The sequence below is a fragment of the Ascaphus truei genome, unplaced genomic scaffold (genome assembly GCF_040206685.1).
Source record: "Ascaphus truei isolate aAscTru1 unplaced genomic scaffold, aAscTru1.hap1 HAP1_SCAFFOLD_401, whole genome shotgun sequence".
In the NCBI taxonomy this organism is placed as follows: domain Eukaryota; kingdom Metazoa; phylum Chordata; class Amphibia; order Anura; family Ascaphidae; genus Ascaphus; species Ascaphus truei.
This window is the reverse complement of record NW_027456732.1, coordinates 206,246-227,484: the sequence shown is the minus strand read 5'-3', so window position 1 is coordinate 227,484 and position 21,239 is coordinate 206,246. Positions and strand designations below refer to the sequence as shown.

Genomic DNA, 21,239 nt, shown 5'->3' with positions numbered 1-21,239 from the left:
GGGTATACCGTACCGACCGGGCAACAGGAGCCAGAGGTGGTGGGACGGCTGTGATTGTTAACACACGGGTCAGCCATAATGAGATTGCACTACCACCCCTCCGGAGTATTGAAGCCACTGGAGTACAGGTAAAGACTGCAACAGGACCACTGCGACTAATTGCCACCTACTGCCCCCCTAAGGTGAAGCTACATTTGGGAGACTTGGAAGCTCTGCTGGACTCCACTGTCCCAACCATCATCGGGGGAGACCTAAATGCCAAACACCGGTGCTGGAACTCAAGGACAGCAAACTCCAGAGGACAAGCTCTTCTTGCTTACTCAAAGGAGAGTGACTTTGTAGTGGCTGGCCCTACAGAACCCACCCACTACCCAGGCACTGCAAGCCACACACCGGATGTCCTGGACATTGTCTTACTGAAGAACGTGAAACATTCTGTCCAGTTGGAAACCCTGGCGGAACTGACCTCAGACCACAACCCAGTTACCATTACTGTTGGCGACGAGATGGAAACCCACCAGCAAACACCCAGGTACAACTTCACCAGGGCAAACTGGAGCCTGTACAAAGAAGAGTTGAGCAACATCACAAACCCCCGCCCCTTGGACACCAACGGAGACATTGATGATGCTGTTAACACCTTTACTACCGCAGTCCAACATGCAATAGAGCACAGCGTCCCAAAACAGATGCCCAAACGCTGCTCCATCTACGACCTACCGAGCGGGATCAAGCAAGCGATTGCTGAGAAAAACAGGGCTCGACGCCAGTGGCAGAAGTTCCGCACACCTGACCTTCTGGTAAAGTACAACTCACTTGCCAGACTACTGCGATAGCAAATCAGCCAACACCGGGGGGAGAGGTGGGAGGCCGCAGCAGCCAAGCTGAAGGAATCCGACAACTCTGTTTGGAGAATGACCCGACGCCTGACCGGGAAGAAGGAGCCTAATCCACCTATCCAGGGCCAGACCCACCTGGCATGTAGCAACAAGGACAAGGCAGAGGTTCTCGCTGACACACTGGAGACAACTTTTAGGCCTAACCAAGCCAGCAAAATAGCACGGGAAGTTGAGCAAGGAGTTAACAGGCATCTTACCGAGCACCTACCAGAGACCGAAGCGGAAACCCTTGAAGGATGCACCAGGACTGAGATAACGCAACTTGCAGAAAAGCTGGCAAATGGCAAAGCACCAGGAAGTGATGGAATTACCAACCTGGCCATCAAGAAGCTTCCGCCGGCAGCCATGGAATGCTTTACAGAAATCTTCAATGCATGCATGCGGCTCCAGCACTTTCCTCAATCCTGGAAGGAAGCCAAGGTCATTGTATTTCCAAAGCCTGGAAAACCACGGAGGGATCCTGCAAACTACCGTCCGATAAGCCTGCTCTCTGGACTGTCGAAACTCCTGGAGAAAGTTATTCTTACGCGCCTCCGCCACTTTGCCTCTGGTAAAAACATTCTACTAAAGGAGCAATTTGGATTCCGGAAGGACCACTCAACCAACCATCAGCTGCTGCGAGTCGTTGACATAATAAGCCATGGGTTCAACATCCACAAATCAACTGGAGTTGTCTTCTTGGACGTGGCCAAAGCGTTTGACAGAGTTTGGCATGAAGGACTACTGCACAAAATGATCAACCTGAAATTCCCAAACTACCTGATTAAGCTGACTGCAAGCTACTTGCGGGAGCGCACATTCCACGTGGCTGTGCGAGAAGAGCTCTCAACAACACGCCCCATCCGCGCTGGCGTGCCACAGGGATCAGTCCTGGGACCTTTCCTTTTCAACCTCTTCATGAATGACATCCCCACAGACCTCCACAAGACTCAACTGGCACTCTACGCAGACGATGTGGCAGTCATCTCCCAGTCCTTCAGAGAGAAAGAAGTAGCTAAGAACATCCAGAAAGCACTAGACATGCTATCAACATGGTACAGCGACTGGCAAGTAGGACTGAACTCCAGCAAGACTACAGCTACACTGTTTACCAAAAAGAGGATCAAGGCACACCCGCCAATCACCCTCAACGGAGAGGCTGTCAAATGGGAGCCAAACAGCTCTTACCTAGGTGTAATCCTAGATAGCAAACTAAGCTGGAGAAACCACATTGAGAAGATTCAACAGAAGGCAACAACCAAGCTGGCAGCACTGTACCCTCTGCTGAAGACAAGGACCATGCCCATCAAGAGCAAAGTCAATGTGATCAAGGCGATCATTAGACCCACAATGACATACGCCTCCCCGGTGTGGAGTGGTTGCCACCAACATCAAAGATCATCTCTCCAAAAATTACAGAACAAGGCGCTGCGGATTGCGTCCAACGCTCCACTTCCTACAAGAATAGCAGACCTTCATAGGGAACTGGGTATCGAGATGTTAGATGAACATCTAAAGAAGCTCAACAAGAAATTCTACAAGGAACTGGACCAGAACTCAAACCCGCTGATCAAGAAGCTTGCTGCGATCTCTGCAAACCCATTTGACCGCTACCCACGACCCATCACAGCGCTGAACCTGTGAAACCAACTCAACTGTGGCAAGTAACACAGATCAAGAAGCTTCCTAAAGAGTGCGACAATACACTCAACAAGAGAACTTGGAGTAATGAGGCTCAAGCCTCGGTATCCAATATCACCACTGACAGATTTAATCTGTCAGTCAGAACAGAACGGTCAGTGGGTTTGTTATTTCTTTTGCTGTTACAGCTGTGGTCAGATTAATAGAAATGTCTGGAAGAGGCAAACAGAGCGGGAAAGCGCGCGCTAAAGCCAAGACTCGCTCTTCTCGGGCTGGGCTGCAGTTTCCAGTCGGCCGTGTGCACAGACTTCTTCGGAAGGGTAATTATGCTCAACGTGTGGGAGCCGGAGCCCCGGTCTATCTGGCCGCAGTGCTCAAGTACCTGACTGCGGAGATCCTGGAGTTGGCCGGTAACGCCGCCCGGGATAATAAGAAGTCCCGCATCATCCCCCGGCACCTGCAGCTCGCTGTGCGTAACGATGAGGAGCTGAACCGCCTGCTCGGAGGGGTCACCATCGCTCAGGGGGGTGTTCTGCCCAACATCCAGGCCGTGCTGCTGCCCAAGAAAACCGAGAGCCACAAACCGGCCAAGAGCAAGTGAGCTGAATACCCGAGACCAGGAGCAGAGACCCCCACATACCCAACACAAAGGCTCTTTTCAGAGCCACCCACAGTATCGAGAAAGAGACAAATCATTTCATATTTACTGCAGCGAGATATATTACTACCTAAGTATGAGTAAGTCTGTTTTAATTGTTACTGATATTAAATTAAACATTAAAGAATGTGTATAAAAATAAAGTACATGTATCGATCGCCTCTTGTTAGTGCTGTAATTGTGAAAATTTTATGATTTCGCTATATCTGCAGAAGATAAACACAAAGCAGTCACTTGCAAACCGATATTTACTTTCACTAATTATACAGGTTTGGGTTCAGTTACACTTCTATAGCTCTGTAACTCGTGGAAAAAAACATTTGTTCCATACCATAACGACACTAACTTTTCACGGGGACCTAACTTTCTTACCGACTTTATTATTTCCAGGAAAGCATAAACCGCCACAAAGTCAGTGACCAGATTGTGATGCATGTCTCTTGCTTTAGAACCATAATTTAAAAAAAAGTCTTTTTGCAGGTCCACCTCTATAAATAAAAGCAAAATTGTGTAGCACGGATAATGCAAAGTATAATATTAATATCTTTATATTTGTGAACAAACAAAAAGGCGCCAAAGCATTCAATTTAAACAAAAAGCAAGTAATTGAAACAATACACCACACGGTGGCGCTGTTGGATTAGAAATCGATGTGGGCATTACTTGGATTATAATGCTAAAAGCTGTTTTTAAATCGGACACTAGTCAGCAAGGCATGAAGCTGTGTTATATTGAACTCACCCACACTTTAACTCATTAAAGCAAAGGAAGTGAGATGAGTAACATTTATGCCAAAACAATAAAACGTCAACTATATTCAGCTAACGATGTTTAATGATTGCCCACAAACATGCAAAAGGCATACAATAATTAATTGGGACTTGTTCGAAAATAGTATAAAGATTATATAGAATGATTCAATAACCAAAAAGCTGCACAAATAATTACATCTGTTCTTCAAAATAAACAGCACATGGTGGAACTACTGGTGTTAAAATTAATGTATTTTTTCCCTTACTTGAGTTGCTTATTTTCCACAAGAAACATTCAAATGGTTGTCAGTATTAATAAGGTAAAATGGAGGCAGCAGGAAGGTTTCAATGGGATTTAAAAGAATGTGTAGAAATGGGTATTTTGTATAATAGAACAATCTGACTTCCCAAACTTTGAACCAAAGCCCTGAGAATCTGAAATTAAATCTCTTTTGAGCAAGAACAATAATCATACTTTTTGTGCTAATAGTATACTCAGTGCTATAAACCAAAATGTAACATGCAGAACAAGTCCCTGGTGTGAATGTGTTTAATCCCGAGGGACTGGTAAAGTTCAGAAACATGTCCAAAGTCCCACAGATCTATGGAATAACATTAATTGTATCAAATAACCATTTTAATGATACATAAACATTTACCAGTACTTAAACATATGTGAAGAGTTTAAAGTGTGTGTGTGTGTGTGTGTGTGTGTGTGTGTGTGTGTGTGTGTGTGTGTATATATATATATATATATATATATATATATATATATATATATATATATATATATATATGTATATATATATATATTTATTTATTTCCTGGAAGCACTGTATGCTATGTCAGGTGTGCGCAAACTTTCTGTGCTGCGCACCCACTGCCTGGCAACCCCTGTGCTCGTACCCCCCTTACCTAAATCCAGCGTCATATGACGCGTGGGATCGTGACGTGATGTGAACCACACGTATATCTTTGGCGACATGCACAATACATGACCACGTGGCGTCATTTGACGCCAGGTTGCCATGGCAACGTGTCACTGAAGAAAAGGTTGGAGATGTCCACGCCCCCCTAGAATAAACTTGGGCAACCCCTGTGACGGTGAGGGTGTAACCAGGCTCAATAATAAAGTTTAAGCCCACTTGGTTACACCTGATCCGTGTGTAAAGGTTCTAGAGTGCCAGCTCTTGGACCCAGCTGTCGTATATATATATATATCTGAGACAATGTAGAAATTATGCGTCAATTCAGTATTTTCTGTATTTTGCCTTTCCAGGGGTGCTTGAGCAACGGATCTCGCGAGGCTGTGAGTTTAAGGGTGGGGGTTTGCAGAGAATCTTCAATCAGATTGTTGCTATGTAGCGGGGTCCCCGAAATATGGGACACCCCAAAGATGTACCCGGGAATCAGGTAATATTCTCGGGCACATTGAAGCGCAATGCTCCAGCAAAATCCAACCCTGGAAACGTTCAAATAAAACGTCCGTGTATCAGACAGATTTAGGGAGATCTTTTCAGAAACCCTCTGTCTGATACACGGACGTTTAATTTGCCCGCCTGTTTGCTGCAAAGCCTTATTTTAGGCTATTGGGACTGTGCACTATACCTTAATCCAAGCTATCTGATGGAGCCGACGGAGCGATCGGTGCTACTTTCGGGTTGTGATGTCACGGACCAAAGATAGCGAGATCAGGAGGGTGAGGTTGAACAGTGCAACCAAGGGAGCCCCAATGTCAGTGTACACAGCATGCATCGTGACAGAGGTTCCTTACATCATCAGCCCCTTTGCTGCAGCTAACAGATAGGATTTTATCCTGACATGCCTGAATATTTCTGCTACATTGTAAGTAGCCATTTTTCTTGTGCTTTATTTGAATTATAAAACGTACTTCACCATATTGGCATCTTTCTCTTTTATAGGTCTTACCTCGTCCAGGAATTCTTATAAGGATATTCAACGTTTTTATCCCACAGGTGTTATGTATCTATTCACCTGTTGTCTCTGATTTGCGCCTTTTTGTATTTTGTTTTCTTCATGTATTTCTGGTGTTGTGTACATCCTTTACATTGTGGCAGCATTCATTTGACAGCATTGTATAATTGTTAAAAAATATTTTTGTGCAAGTCAATACCGTTCGGTGGCTAACAAAATGCTTTTATTTGTGCGAGCTTTCGAGATACAGTGATCTCTTCTTCAGGCAAGGTTACAATGGATTACGCCAAGAAATGTACTTTCAAACAGGACAGCTATGAATTTTATCTCTGTGGGTGAAACCTAAACCTCCCCCTGTGCAGTATGCAATTTATGAATTAAGGCAGGGGGGCACAAACTTTTTTCCCTGCATCCCCTCCTGGAGGTCACCTCACCACCCACCCTCCTCACCTCAATTTACCTCGGCTCCAGCATCATGATGTCACGTTGCCATAGCAACGTGACGTCACATGACCTTGCCGCGTAATTTGACGCCGCGTTACCATGGCGACGCGTGTCGAGCCAAGGTAAGTGAAGGTTTACAGAGGCCGTGCAGCTCCCCCGACCCTTCATTTAAGTGCCTTCGGGAAGCGGGCGGGGCCTCTGTAAACTGCGCGCCCCCCGCAGCCTCCACCGCTGAATTAAGGCGTTAATTGGTCCCAGAACGTGTGTGATGTTAGAGTAAGTGTGTGTGTATGTATATATGTATATATATATATATATATTTTTTTTATACATGTGTAGCCAGAACTGGTAATCTGGCTTAAGCCTGGTAAGAGCAGGCCTGCCAGTAGTATTCATGGGTTTTCCCCACTCCCTGCAATAACCTTGAGTCACAGGGAGAGGGAGTGGAACTAGGCCTGAGCATATCCAATTTTGGATCAGACCTGGTGCCCTCGTCCTGACTGTACTTAGGGGTGATTTCCGCCAAATTGGTAGTTGTACCTCTCCCCACTGAGAGGCAGGTCACACAGCAGAGAGCCTGAGCATTGGTCCTTCTCTGATCCTTTTCCCCCCGGGGGTGGGGGGTGGGAGTGAGTGTGGACCTTTCCTCTGCCAGAGGGGTAGGGAAGCGATAGGACAGCTGCAGGGGCCCTTGACTCATAGTGGATGTCCAGGGACCATCCTAAAGCTGGGTAGCCGACTTAGAGACTGTATTGATTCAGGTCACTGCTGTGTCTGTGAGTGCTGACCCAATAAAGCCGTTCCTGTTTATATACCTCCTGCCTGGTGTTTGATCTTACTAGGAGAAGGAATTTTTCTCGCTGTAGGAGATCGCCTCCATTCATCTGGAGCATTCGGCAGATGGAGGCGCTACACTGCTAGAGAACCATGTGGGATATGTACTCTCAGAAACCTGTCCTTTGTCCCCACAACCATCGGCGGATGACACAGCCCACCTGCTTACCAATAGTTAGCATGCACCACACACAAAGTAATGGCCTAGTCTCCCATCGTGTGGGGGAAACAACGTTACATTTGGAGGCGCTGCTTAGGTACTGCTCAACAGGACAGGTTTTCAGCGACGCAAGGCTGGAAGTAACAAGGTAAGCTTCCAGAGCAAGTGCTGATGATGGAGGGAGTGTCAAGGGAGACCAGGCAATTACACCTTTATACCGGGATCATATCACTGTTCAAAACCAAGAAGTAAAACAAATTGTCATTTATTGTATGTCTTTATTTATATAGCACCAAAAGTGTACTCAGCGCTTCACAAAGAATACAGTACAGGGAATTATAATTATACAATAAGTGCAACAAAACCAGACAATAGGAAAGGAAATCCCTGCCCTGAAGAGCTTGTAATCTAAGGTTTGAGGGGAATTTAGAGACAATAGGTGAGGGAATAAGTTCTGTAGATGGCAGTGCGTGGCCACAATGGGTGGTAGGAGTGACTGGGTGTGGGACAATAGCCTTGAGTGGAGGCTATTGGGAACGTTGATTTGTGGGGCGAGTTTTAAGGTTAGTCAGTATTAAATGAAAAGGTTGACAACATTTGCATGGGAGGAGATGGCAGTGAGGCATGAATGAAAGCAAGTGTGTATGTTTGGCTTCAGGGAGATCCCCAGCAGCAGGAAGGAGTAGATAAAGGTTGTGAATAGAGGATTTGTGTGGGTGTTTTTTTATTGAGGGGTAAAGAAGAAGTTGGGAGAGAGGTGTTTAAATAATGGTGCAGTGGCGAGTGGGGAAGTTGGAGAGAACAGACGTTCACAAAGGAGTGAGGAAACAGTAAACAGAAAAGGCAATATAGAGGGCATAGTGAGATGCAGGAGGAGAGACTTCCCAGGTACTGGAGGATAGGAAGAGTACAAATAATCACAGCGTTTACAAAGTAAAGTTCTCACAGTTGGAAAGTTATTGTGTGGAATCGAAATCTTCCTCAATCTTCATCTCGAATTTCAACTCCAATGTTAACTTTGCCCAACACTTAAATATGACACTTTAAGATGGGACACACAGCCAATATAGCTTGTCTTAAATACTCTAAAACACAGTCACATGAATAACAATTATGGGAGGGGTCTGCCTAATCAACTCACAGATATCTTTAAAAAGCACCCTGTGCGTGAAATATGTCAGAGTGCTATTAGGATGTCTGTCCTTATGCCTTTTTAGCCAATAAATCCTTGAAAGAACTTTTGTGTCCTATACTACATTGGTGTGGCTGTGCTTCGGCTCCAGATGGATACAGTTTCTTGCTGATTACCTGCCTGGATGCATGCCGGTCTGGACACGCTGTGCAGAGGCTTTTCCTGCCTTATTGGTGACGCCCCGCTAGAGCTGCTTTGGTGTACGGCAATCTAACCCTTGGAGGATTTTGGCGGTTCCTGTGCTTAGGAGGACGCGCTTATGGACGGCGACGACACCACGTGGGGTGCCATGGAGTCAGCGTGATCGCCTGACCAACACCCGGTTGATGCTTACCACGATTGACGCCGTGCTTGCCTACCTCCAGGATTTCCGCTGGGGAACCACCACCAAGTGTGAAGGATCGGGGTTCCGGTTTGATCGGGTCCTATCGGTCTGAAGTTGCATGAGTAAAGCAGCCATTATTTGCTGCATACGAGTGGCTACTGAGTATAACTCTATACCGTTATTTCATTAGAGACATTGGCTCATGCAAAAAAACGCACTTACAAAAAAACGCACTTGCAGACATTCATCTTGGACCCTTCAATTACTGGACACACATCTTTATACAACAGCATTGTGTCCAGCTTGACACCACCATTATTGTTTTTTGAGAGCTCCGGATACTTTGGTCTTTTCTCAGACCGATTTTCTTCCAGCTCAGAAACATACCTGTTTTAAGAGATAAATCAGAATGTTAGTCCAGATATTCAAAATGCATCCATGATTAAAGGTATAGAAGATATAGAAAACCATCCAGAGATAATAACTCCAGTGTTAACTCTGCCCAACACTTAAATATGACACTTTAAGATGGGACACACAGCCAAAATGTATTCCATTGAAACAAACGTACACACAGTGGATTACAATAAACATGAGAAAACACACTTACTTGGGACTTGGAGTTAAAAAAAACTATACTTTCCTAGGTGTCGGGTTTATCAATCCAGAGTTTACCCTAAAAAAAGTCTTGAAACTGAAATCACCCTGCCGTTCCAAATGCCACAGCCCCCTCTCTCTCCAAAGGGCTGGAAATCACTTGCTGCTTAGAATCTTAGAAAACTTTAGAGAAACTTAAACTGAAAATCTGAGATGTGTAAGGGTTTTATAAATCTCCCAGTTTCATTCATACAAACCTACAGTCCAATCAAAAGCATGAGAAATGTCTCAGTAGCCAATCAGAGCAGGGCTCACCTGGCTGACAATGTCAGAGGCAGGGGCATGTTGAGCCAGCTTGAAAAAAAACGTGTGGTCTGGAAATATGAATCAGCCAATGGAATTATTCCCACAAGCAGCAACTTCCCCCCAGCTAACCCCTTGTTGGCTCCGCTAAGTCTGGTGTCACAATCAGGGCCCTAGTGGGGTGCCCTCTGTTCTCTCGAACTGACAGCTGGCCTTTTCCTGCTCACTAAATGGTTCTCCCACCTCCACATCCTGGATTCCCTTTGAAGCCAAAAGGCTAGGTATAGAAATACAGTGGCGTCCGCCTTTAGTCTAAATCGGCTAGATCCGCGATTTTCAGATTATCCCGGTTATGTGCGTTTTTGTGTAGTTTTCAACCGGAGTGAACTGCGTTATTTTAGCGCTCGTGATATTAGCATTTTATTCTCGCTTTCTGCAATACTGCAATGCCGTGCAAAAACTCAGGGGGGCGTTTGCGAGCTGTTGTCTTGGAAGTTTAATACCTTCGCGGTTCAACCTACGTCAGTACACAGTCTGTGTGTGCGCACGCAGTAATTGTAAATTTGCATATTTAAAGTATACATGCATTTGCAGTGCTGTTCTGCAGTACAGTACAGTATGTCTCATTTGAAAATTGTTGAAACGCATAGGTGTGTACAGTACTGTAACAGTGTCACATTTCGGCATATACAGCGCTCTCCCCTCGCTCAGGATAATTAACTTCTTATCTTCTCTACAATGCAGTACATCTCTCCCACACCATTCCTTTGAAAGTGTGTCTGGTTTCAATCACATTTTTGCTTGACAGCAGGAATTTACTGCGCATGCGCCTGTAACTTCGCCCACCACCGCTTGCTTGCCTGAGTGAGTGACCAAATTTTTAAAAAAAAATCTTTTTTATTGTAATTTTTTTACTCCACAAGCCTGCAAAAACCATCTTACTGTATTACGATATTCAATCTGTGCTGTACAGTAGCTTTTGTCTGCAACCCTGTGCGTTTGACTGCACAGGGTTGATTTGTGTGCTTTTTACGTACTGTATTTGGGGGTGTATTATTATGATGAACTGCCTTTTGAAATTAAAGTATGTCTTTAGCTTTGAACTTCATGCGCCTGTCTTTAATTTTTGGAATCTTGCCATTGTGTTTTGAATCCGTCCATAGCCGAGCTTCAAAGCCTCACTGCGCCTGCGTGTAATCCTTGTTCAGATGGGAGCTATTTAGCTGCTTACTGCGCATGACTCACCCAACTCCCCCCCTCTCCACAGAGTCATTTGACAGACACCTGCACCGAGTAATTCATTTTCTGAAGTTAGTCATTGTGTTTTTAATCCGTCCCTAGCCGAGCGTCAATTGCCTCACTGCGCCTGCGTGTACTCTAAGCCTCTTTGAGATGGGAGCTAGCTGCTTACTGCGAATGAGTCTCCCAACCCCCCCCTTCTCCACAGAGTCGTTAATTTTCTGAATCTTGCCATTGTGTTCTTAATCCGTCCATAGCCGAGCTTCAAAGCCTCACTGCGCCTGCGTGTGATCCTTTTTCAGATGGGAGCTATTTAGCTGCTTAGCTGCTTACTGCACGAGTCACCCAAGCCCCCCTCTCCACAAAGTCGTTAATTTTCTGAATCTTGCCATTGTGTTCTTAATCCGTCCATAGCCGAGCTTCAAAGCCTCACTGCGCCTGCATGTGATCCTTTTTCAGATGGAAGCTATTTTGCTGCTTAGATGCTTATTGCGCATGAGTCACCCAACCCCGCCCCCTCTCCACAGAGTCGTTAATTTTCTGAATCTGTCCATTGTGTTCTTAATCCGTCCATAGCCGAGCTACAGTACAAAGCCCCACTGCGCCTGCATGTAATTCTCTTTGAGACGGGAGCTTTGAGGCTTTGTTTACGGCAACGTTTTGTAAAATCCCTTTGCCAATTTGATTTGCACAGAGCATCACCTTGATATTATAATTATAATAATAATAATAATAGCATGTTTTTGTATAGCGCTGTTAGTTACATTATACGTAGCGCTTTGCAAAGACATTTTGCAGGCACAGGTCCCTCCCTGTCCCGTGGTGCTCACAATCTATTGTATGTTTTTGGTGCCTGAGGCACAGGGAGATAAAGTGACTTGCTTTTTATGTACTGTATTTGGGGGTTGTATTTGGGGGTTTATTGATCAAATTATTATGATGAACTGCCTTTTGAAATTACTGTACTCTACTCTACAGTATGTAATTTCTTTGAACTGCAGCACAACTAATCCTTCATCCCTCCCCCACGCACACACAAACTCTTTTCGACAGACACCTCCACAGAGTCATTCATTTTCTGAAGTTAGTCATTGTGTTTTTAATCCATCCCTAGCCGAGCGTCAATCGCCTCACTGCGCCTGCGTGTACTCTAAGCCTCTTTGAGATGGGAGCTAGCTGATTACTGCACATGACTCACCCAACCCCCCCTCCCCCCAACCCTTTGAGGCTTTGTTTATGGTAACGCTTTGGAAAATCCCTTCTCGAATTTGAAATGTAAATCTGATGTGCACAGCATTGTGAGAATTGAGAGTAAAAAAAACATTAACTGATTCATGTTGTTTTGTCATTCATTCTTATACTATATGGGTGGTTGTTGTCAATGATTATGATTACCCAGAATGTGAATAAATATTTATTATATTTCACTAGGAACAAAAAAATACAAATATAAAAATAATCATGAATAATACATAATGCAGTCTTTATTAAGTTCTTCTGGCAGATTGAAATTGGATAAACATTTAGAAAACATTTGTAAAACATGGAGAAACATGAATTATGCACATTTATAAGAATATTATGTAATAATATATATAAACCGTGATGTATACTGTATATAAATACAGTATATATATATACAGTATACTGTACATAGTAATATTATTTTTTCCGTCGTTATCTTGTTCCTCATTCCGTGTACAGTAGTTCATTGAGAGAGGAGAGGTTTTGTGTACATCAATACCGCTGTTTATATACTGTACATTTGACTGTACAAACAGATTAGACTTGACAAAACACCCCACCTCCCCCCAGGCCACCCTTTTTTCCTGAAACGACAAGAAAACAAAAAATGAGTGCAGTTATGTGCGTACTGTATTATGGCATTGTGTGATGTGTAGTACTACTGTAGATGGCTGGTGCAGCTTTCTCTGGAAAGAAAAAAATTGAGCAGTTAGTAGGCAGTTACTGTACTACTGTCAAACTAGTCTATACTGAAACTACTGTATACTCTGACTACTGTTAAGTACTATGTACTGTAACCTGAGGGCTGGTGCTGCTCTCTCTGTAAAGAAAAAACTGTAACTACTGTATACTCTGACTATTGGGAAAGAAAAAATCTGTGCCATACTTACCTGTATCATACTGTACTTACAATACTACAGCACAGTACTACTTTCCTGATGCTTGCCCATTACGCGCGATGACAATGGGCAACACAGTGGCAATATGGTCTATATATTTATTGCAACGTTCCACGGTGAGTACATCGTTCCAAAAACTCATTATGCCTTTCAACAACACGTCCTCTTTGGAGGGTTTCGCCACTTTCTGGATATGGTCCTTCAGCTGATGCCAGACCATTTCGATCGGATTGAAGTCTGGCGATCTGTCATTGGAAAAAAAGGACAATTAGTTTAAGAGATACAGTACACAGTAAAAACTGTGGGAAGCAAATGAGACACTGTTACCGCACTTACTCCGCTGGCATCTTCACCCAGTTGATACTGCGTTCAAGGATATGCGCTGTTGACGCGGTGTGCTTTGGATCGTTGTCCTGGTAGAAGCGGTGACCATTGGGGAACTCGCATGTGATATATTGCATCTCAGGGACAAATTTGTCTTGGAAGAAAGCTTTATTCATTATTCCTATAGCAAGAAAAGAAAAGTGCTCAATAAACTGCACAATAGTACAGTACAGTGCATACAGTAAAGTTACACTAGTAAAGTACAGTGCATAAGCCTACATTATATTTGATATATTTTACCTTCAAAGATGACAATGCATCCTGGTCCACGCCTAGAGATGGCACCCCACACATGTAGCTTCATGGGGTGTTTTGGCTGCGGCTTCAAAAATATGCAGCCATTTTTGTGGAATGCAATGCTTGCAAATCTCTCCAGCGACACAGTAGACTCATCAGTGAAGATGCAATCCTGGAAAGTCTCCCCACTGTCGATCCATGCCTGGGCCTGGACCTCTCTTTTGATTTTGTTTGCGTCCCGTATCATGGGGTACACTCTGTAATGACAAAGAATAAATAATTTTAGCGATACAGTACAGTTTCCTAAGAAACACTTTTACCTCCTGTACTGTCCAGTACTAACCTCACACATCCATATTTCCATCCAATGCTGCGTCTCATCTTCTTTATGCTGCTCTCGGATACAGTCAGATTGTGCTTTTCCTGCAGAGTGTTTTTGACCCTTAATGCACTCTTCTCATCATTCTCCTCACTTATTTTGTCCATCAGAAGAGTTGTCTCCCTACAATGTACAGAAAATATATTGTTTTATTAATATGCAGCAATATAAAATTTATATATAAATATACAAAATATATATACTATTGTAATATAAATAAAAATATACAAAATATATATACTGTACTGATATAAATATAAATATACAAAAAATATATACTGTACTGATATAAATATACAAAATATATATACTGTACTGATATAAATATAAATATATAAAATATATATACTGTACTGATAAATATACAAAATATATATACTGTTGTTATGTAAATCAACAGAAATAACAAAAATATTAGATTTAAATTAAAATTAATTTTATTTTAAAGTTGTATAAATATACTTACGCGTTAGTTACCCTTGGTGCCCTTTTGCGGTCTCTGTTTTTTCCGTGTGCATGATAGCTCATGGTGGTTGCTGTTACAACGATGCCAGAAGTAGCTAACCAGCGTTGGATAGCAGCAATTCGGTGTCCGCTCGTGTACATGTCCTTAATTCGCATGCTGAGCTCCTTGGAAATCTTTTTAACAGGCATTGCTGCGAGTAGAAAGAAATACAAGCACAAGAATGTATATTCGATGTTTAGTCGATGTGTTTTCAATGTGCAGTGAATCCACAAAATGGATGGTGTATTTATACGGTAATGACTCACATTAGAGTACGCCCACTTTCAACACCTGTACCTGGTCGCCCTGCATAAAAGGTTACACACTTTGCATAGCCCACCACTCGATGATCTTTATCTGAACTTGCCCTTGTCCAGATACTGCATTGTGCCACCTGCTTCCATGGATCAACCCCGATTCTATGGATGCAGGAACCCACTCGCCTCTGCCGTGCCTGTCAAGCAAAAAAAGCGAAAGGCGGTTGCCATTTCCACACCAAGGCAAAAGCGACAGGCTAAGGCCAATAAAGAAAACCTTCTGCTGACCCCAAAGGCTAAGGGTTTTCATAGACGTCAGCCTTATTATGTCAAGAAGATATACGTTGATGTACTCTCGACGCAAAACGATTGGTAGCCAACCCATCGAACCCACAGACCACTTCCTCACATACGCTTCGACGACTCTGCCGCCGCTGTCCCGGAAATCTTCAGCCCGTCTTCTCCACTCCTCGTCCTTGACGCTGCCGCCGCCCTCACGGAAACCCACAGGCCATCTTCTCCAGTTCTATCCGACGACGCTGCCTCTGAAATCCACGGGTCACTTTCTCCTTTGCTCTTAGACGACTCTGCTTCTCGCCCGGAAATCCAAAGGTCACTTTCTCCATCCCTCTTCGACGACGCTGCCGCTTCTCCTCTACCGGATGTCCACAGGTCACCTCCTCCACTCTTCTTCGATGTCGTTGCCGCTTCTCTCCATGGAACCCCCATTTCATCCTCCGTTGCACCCATCCACCCAGATGTTCACACGCCATGCACAAGAAGCAGTTCGTTAGACCGGATGCTGCATGGGATAACTGTGGATCTCCCCGGGAATTCTATTGTGCTAGCAAAGATAGATCTTCTTCTCGAGCCAATGCTAAATGTGGAGCAACGGATGCTACAAATGGATCAACGGATGATACATATGGATAAACGGATGGATCGACGGATGGAGAAGATAGAGGCTGACATAGCGGGCATACATTATTTGCTCGGTGTTAATGCCCCTGTTTCCCCGACGCTGGAGCAGGGGGGTGACATGGATGTGATGAATGGGACCTTCGACCCCCTTCCATCACCAAGCGCACCCCCTCCACCAGAAGATGTAGTGTACATGTATGCCGTTGAGGAGGACATGACAACCCCATCAAGACCACGCCAGGAGACAACACGGTGACCAAGACCGGAGGAAATATTCCTCCCAGACAACCTACCATCGCCCGTCGCCTCAAGCACACCCGCTCCCAAAAGACCTACATTCGCTCGCATCGATACGGTGCCCGACATCACCCTGTGCGATCTGCCACCGGCGCTCAGGGAGAAGTATAGGGTGAAGAGTGCTGGTGCACCCGACAAGTATGCCTTGTTACTTTTTAAGCACCATGTTCCCTACTCGTTGTACTGCGACTGGGCCTTCAAAGTGAACTGCGAAGGAAATCGCGTTAAAGAGGCGCTTCCTGTCAATTTAAGAAAGAACATTCAGGATGAAATGCGGCGCTTTTATCCAATTACAGATCCTGTAATGAAAGGCGTTCGAGCCTGCATTAATGGCGTTTTTGCGCCATGCAAGGAATCGGCCATGGACGGACAATGTGGAAGACTTTCTGTAAGACCATACTGTTGTGCTGAACTTTATTGTACTCTACATGATTTGACCTGCTGTACTTAAATAAAGGAGATGTTGTTGTGTGTTTTTTTACATGTATTTATACAGAAATGTTTTAACTTGCTGTCCACACACAGGACCGGCACAATTCCAGTCCCTGGGGGCCGCAAACAGGCACGGTTTTCAAAGGTTACCCTGAAAACCCGCCCTGTTTGCTGCCCTCAAGGACTGTACTGGTGCAGACTGTTTTGCACAACATCCCACTGTACAGTATATGTTTTGACTTGCCGTTCTTTAATAAAGGAGTTTTTGCGTTTTGCTTATTTTATGAATAAAGAATTTGTTTTTAAAACATGTGACTGTAAACCATACTGACTGACATAAATGTTTTCACAAATGTAGCAGTAAACCATACACCTGTTGATGTTTTGAATTGCTGTGCACTTAAAATGTTTCTACATTGTACAGTATTTGTAAATAAATGTTTTTGTACTTACTCCACCAATAAAAGAACATGTTGATTTGTTTTACATTGTTCCATTTGCTCCTTTGCTACTGTAACAAAATACAGTGTTTCTAGAATGTCGAGGCATACAGCACTGTATACTGTAGGCATGCTTCCTATCGAACGCAGACCACTACCATGTGCTATATAACCTGTAGGCTCACAGGGCCTAAGCCTCTGCCACGGAGAGCCTGGGGTGCTCACAATACTTATGACTTGGTGCAGCGCCTCCACCTGCGATAGCTTCCGCCCTAGGGGAAGTGGGTTTTCGCAGGAACTTATGTACATGAACACACACACGCACAGCAATACCGTAACCAATATGTTTTACTTATAGCAACCAGCAACGTAATCACAGGTGCCCCTCTCTAGAGGAGACACTACTACTAGGGTTCTTGAATGCTCACTCTCCCTCTCCCTCCACCGGGTGATCCCACCCGTGTCCAGTCCCCTCTTAGAATCCGCTCCACACCCCCCTCAAGTGAGTCAGTGGATGTATTAGTGTGTGACTGCGCAGCCACCGTGTCCCGGAGTGAGAATGGTACCGTTGGTGCACTTGACGTTTACCTGCCGGGCACTCCTGTACCCGGTTCTGCAACTATCTTCACAAAGGATCGGCGAGGGCGTAGATGACGTCACCCATAGGTGTCCGGGGCGATCCCACCCAGACACGCTGCGACTGAGTAGCGGGGCCTGGTCCCAGGCCTCCCGCGGAGTTAGCACTGTCCTGGTAGAATTCGTAACACAGTAGGGGGTGGATCCGGAACCTGACTATGGCCAGTCCCTAGCTCCGCTGCACGCTACTGGGGCTCAGGGTCTAACTGGGCCTTGGGGTATGCAGCCTAGATAGGGGCGGCTGCCTCCCTACTCCGGAGCTCCTTCTCCTTCCTCTGCCAGCTAGCTCTCAACCCTTGTGCGTCCCACCACTTCCTTTTCCTCCCTAAACTCATACTTGATTGGTTCTGGTGCATCACGGGGGAAACGCGGGGGCTGCTGGGACCCTTAGTCCCCTAACTCCCCTCCTCCCCGAGCTCTCCTCCTTCGCGGGCTTTTGTCCCTGCCCTGTGCATGCGCAACCTCCGGCCGGACCAAGTCTGCGCTGGCGCCAACCTAACATGGCGGCTCCCTCTACGAGGAACCTCCATATCGGAGCGTTCCCTAGATGCACATCCCCACAACATATTGGGGAGAAGAACGGGGTCCCGGCTACATCATTATGAGTATTAAAAAAAAAATAGAAGACACAAACTGTACTGTACTGTATGTACTGGCACTGTATACTGTAGAAGACACATAATGTATGTGATACATGTAGAATAAATGCATAGTTTTTATTTTTTCGGGTTTATTACACAGTATACTGTACTGTAAATAAAAAAGTATTGTACAGTATACTGTACGGCCGGAAAACATCAGCATACTGTTTCAGGTACAGTATTCTATTCTAATCAATAACAACGGCAACTAAACTGTAGACTCCGGTACGTGGGTTTTTAAATCTGATTCAGCAATGTGCAGGCATTGTTACACAAAGCGATATTATCCATCGAAATCCCTCCATTAGCCGTTTTCTTTTCTGAGGAAAAACAAAAAGAAAAGTTTTACTGTAATGGTCAGCCCCCTAAAGAAGTTCCCAGCCAGTCCCACCAATAATTTTTTCGGGGGGCGTCTCCTGGTCACATGCGCATGCGCCTACCGTCGATGTAATGACACGCATACTGTATGCATTTCAAGAAGGTTCCAATGCGCATGCGCCTAGCGTTCCACCAATTGTTCAGTATCTGCAGTACTTTACTGTAGAAGCCGCTCAGCCAATGATATTGCTTACAGGAGAATCGCTTGACCTTTGAATCGCACAGATATTGATACTGTATTGTCAAAATAAAAAAAACACAGAAAATAATACGGCAACAATACTCACCATATAATTTCCCATTCAACTGGCGCCGGTCCACTGCCAGTCCAGCGTTCTTGATCATCCACATCGATAGTTTGCAGCGGGACTAGTCCACCTGTAGTCAGCTGATGAGGCTGGAAATTGCTTAGGTACATGCAAGCTTGATCGAAACTGCACGCGAAATCTGGCTCAGGCTCAGGGTTGTCACTGACGGCGGGACCGTCATTGGAAGCCGGTGCTGGTGCATTGCTTGGCAGCGACTGTCGTTTCTTAGTTGGTTTTAACAAGACCCTTCGCCTTTTGCTGTCATCATGATCATAGATACAGGAAAAAGCCGGTGATACACACCAATACCCTCCAACAAATTGTGGCTCAATACGATAAAAAAAGGGATCGCTACATAACCTTTTCCTTATTGCACGCTTCCACGTATGAGGAGTTGGCAAAAATTTGTCAAAGTCATAGTTTTCGACAAAATACTGATAAATTTGAACAACTGTTGCCATCTTATCCTCTGTTGCATTAATCGCGGCCCATATCAAATACGCGTAACTTCAGTCGGGTTTTTGGAAAGCGGGCTGCACTTGAACTCTCATGGCGGGCGGGTCTCTGGAGAATACTGTAACCGAAACTGGTCTTTGTCTTTAATATGAAAAGCCTAAATTGCTACATTTTTGCAACCTGTTCCTTCAGTCTCAAGGCCAAGTTACAATAGCACACTGTGGTATCTTTTTTAAACGAAACACCTGCAAGTCGACACATTACTGAAGCGCATGTGCATTACAATTCATGAATATCTGCCATCTGGCGGACACGCGAAGAATTGCAACCTATTAAATCCGAACCATTCTCAATAAACGCATCAACCGCGCGTCAGCCGCGCATGACCCATGGCTGGGAACGCAAAATGAACGCGGCATGCGCCAGATGAAGAGCGTCGCATTCCAGGAAAAAGCCAGGGAAAAACCGGCGATTTGTTAGAATAAAAGCTGCCGCAGCAGTAATGTCTCCTATGCATGGATTTTTTATGCATACAGTATAACACCCTCTGAACTTTACTTTAATAAAGTATAAACCTGGAGGACCCTAAATGCCGATAAACACGTTAGGTTTTCCTATACTTTACAGGAGACTTCCATAATCCACAACTCAATACCGGCTCTGGGACACCTTGGCACTAACTCGGGTACCCCTATGTTACCTAGGGATCCCCGCAACTACTGGAACACTTTTCATCCCTATGCCTAATTTTACTGTGCCCAAAATGCATGTACTTAACACACTTTGTTTAATAAAATATACCTTACACTTTTATGCTGTTAAAAAGTATTTTTGGTGATGAGCGATAGAATGAGCACTTGCACTTTTTAGTCCCACTAGCCATATGCCTCACACTCTGCAAAACCTGACTTTAGACTTCAACAAAACCTCACAGTCTTATATATATATCTGGAGCACCCACTGAACCCTATTCAGTTGGTGTAGATGACGTCACCCGTAGGTGTCCGGGGCGATCCCACCCAGACACGCTGTGACTGAGTAGCGGGGCCTGGTTCCAGGCCTCCCGCGGAGTTAGAACTGTCCTGGTAGAATTCGTAACACAGTAGGGGGTGGATCCGGAACCTGACTATGGCCAGTCCCTAGCTCCGCTGCACGCTACTGGGGCTCAGGGTCTAACTGGGCCTTGGGGTATGCAGCCTAGATAGGGGCGGCTGCCTCCCTACTCCGGAGCTCCTTCTCATTCCTCTGCCAGCCAGCTCTCAACCCTCGTGCGTCCCACCACTTCCTTTTCCTCCCTAATCTCGTACTTGATTGGTTCTGGCGCGTCACGGGGGAAACGCGGGGGCTGCTGGGACCCTTAGTCCCCTAACTCCCCTCCTCCCCGAGCTCTCCTCCTTCGCGGGCTTTTGTCCCTGCCCTGCGCATGCGCAACCTCCGGCCGGACCAAAGATGTAGGTGTGTAGCGCACAGCATCCAGCAGAGAACAGGTCTGGCAAAAACTTTCTTTATTGGCAAGGCATTAAAAAGAGGGGCGCAACCTCTGCGCTGGACCAAGTCTGCGCTGGCACCAACCTAACATGGCGACTCCCTCTACGCGGAACCTCCATATCGGAGCGTTCCCTAGGTGCACATCCCCACAACCAATTGGGGAGAAGAACGGGGTCCCGGCTACATCCTCCCCCTTGTGGATTCCAACTGCCCCGCTTGGACAATACCTTTAAACTGGTACAACATTTATATAATGAAGAATTGCATAACACACGCCATATCACTCTCATATCAGATTGTACATTTCGCTGAACATCACAATTACTGATTGCACGCTGCTGCGGGCCCACTGCTGAGCCTCATAGTGGGGTGCCCCAA

The 21,239-nt window shown here is 45.1% G+C and overlaps 1 protein-coding gene across 1 annotated transcript; it reads left to right on the top strand.

The window, feature by feature from the left end:
- Positions 1–2,688: 2,688 nt before the first annotated feature.
- LOC142483948 (histone H2A type 2-B-like) lies at positions 2,689–3,291 on the top strand. The gene has a single exon (XM_075583868.1). The coding sequence runs from the start codon at positions 2,728–2,730 to the stop codon at positions 3,118–3,120; it is 393 nt and encodes a 130-aa protein (XP_075439983.1). The 5' UTR covers positions 2,689–2,727; the 3' UTR covers positions 3,121–3,291.
- Positions 3,292–21,239: the final 17,948 nt, after the last annotated feature.

Coding starts and splice junctions, on each gene's coding strand:
- LOC142483948 (XM_075583868.1), top strand. CDS start 2,728: ATGTCTGGAAGAGGCAAACAGAGCGGGAAAGCGCGCGCTAAAGCCAAG.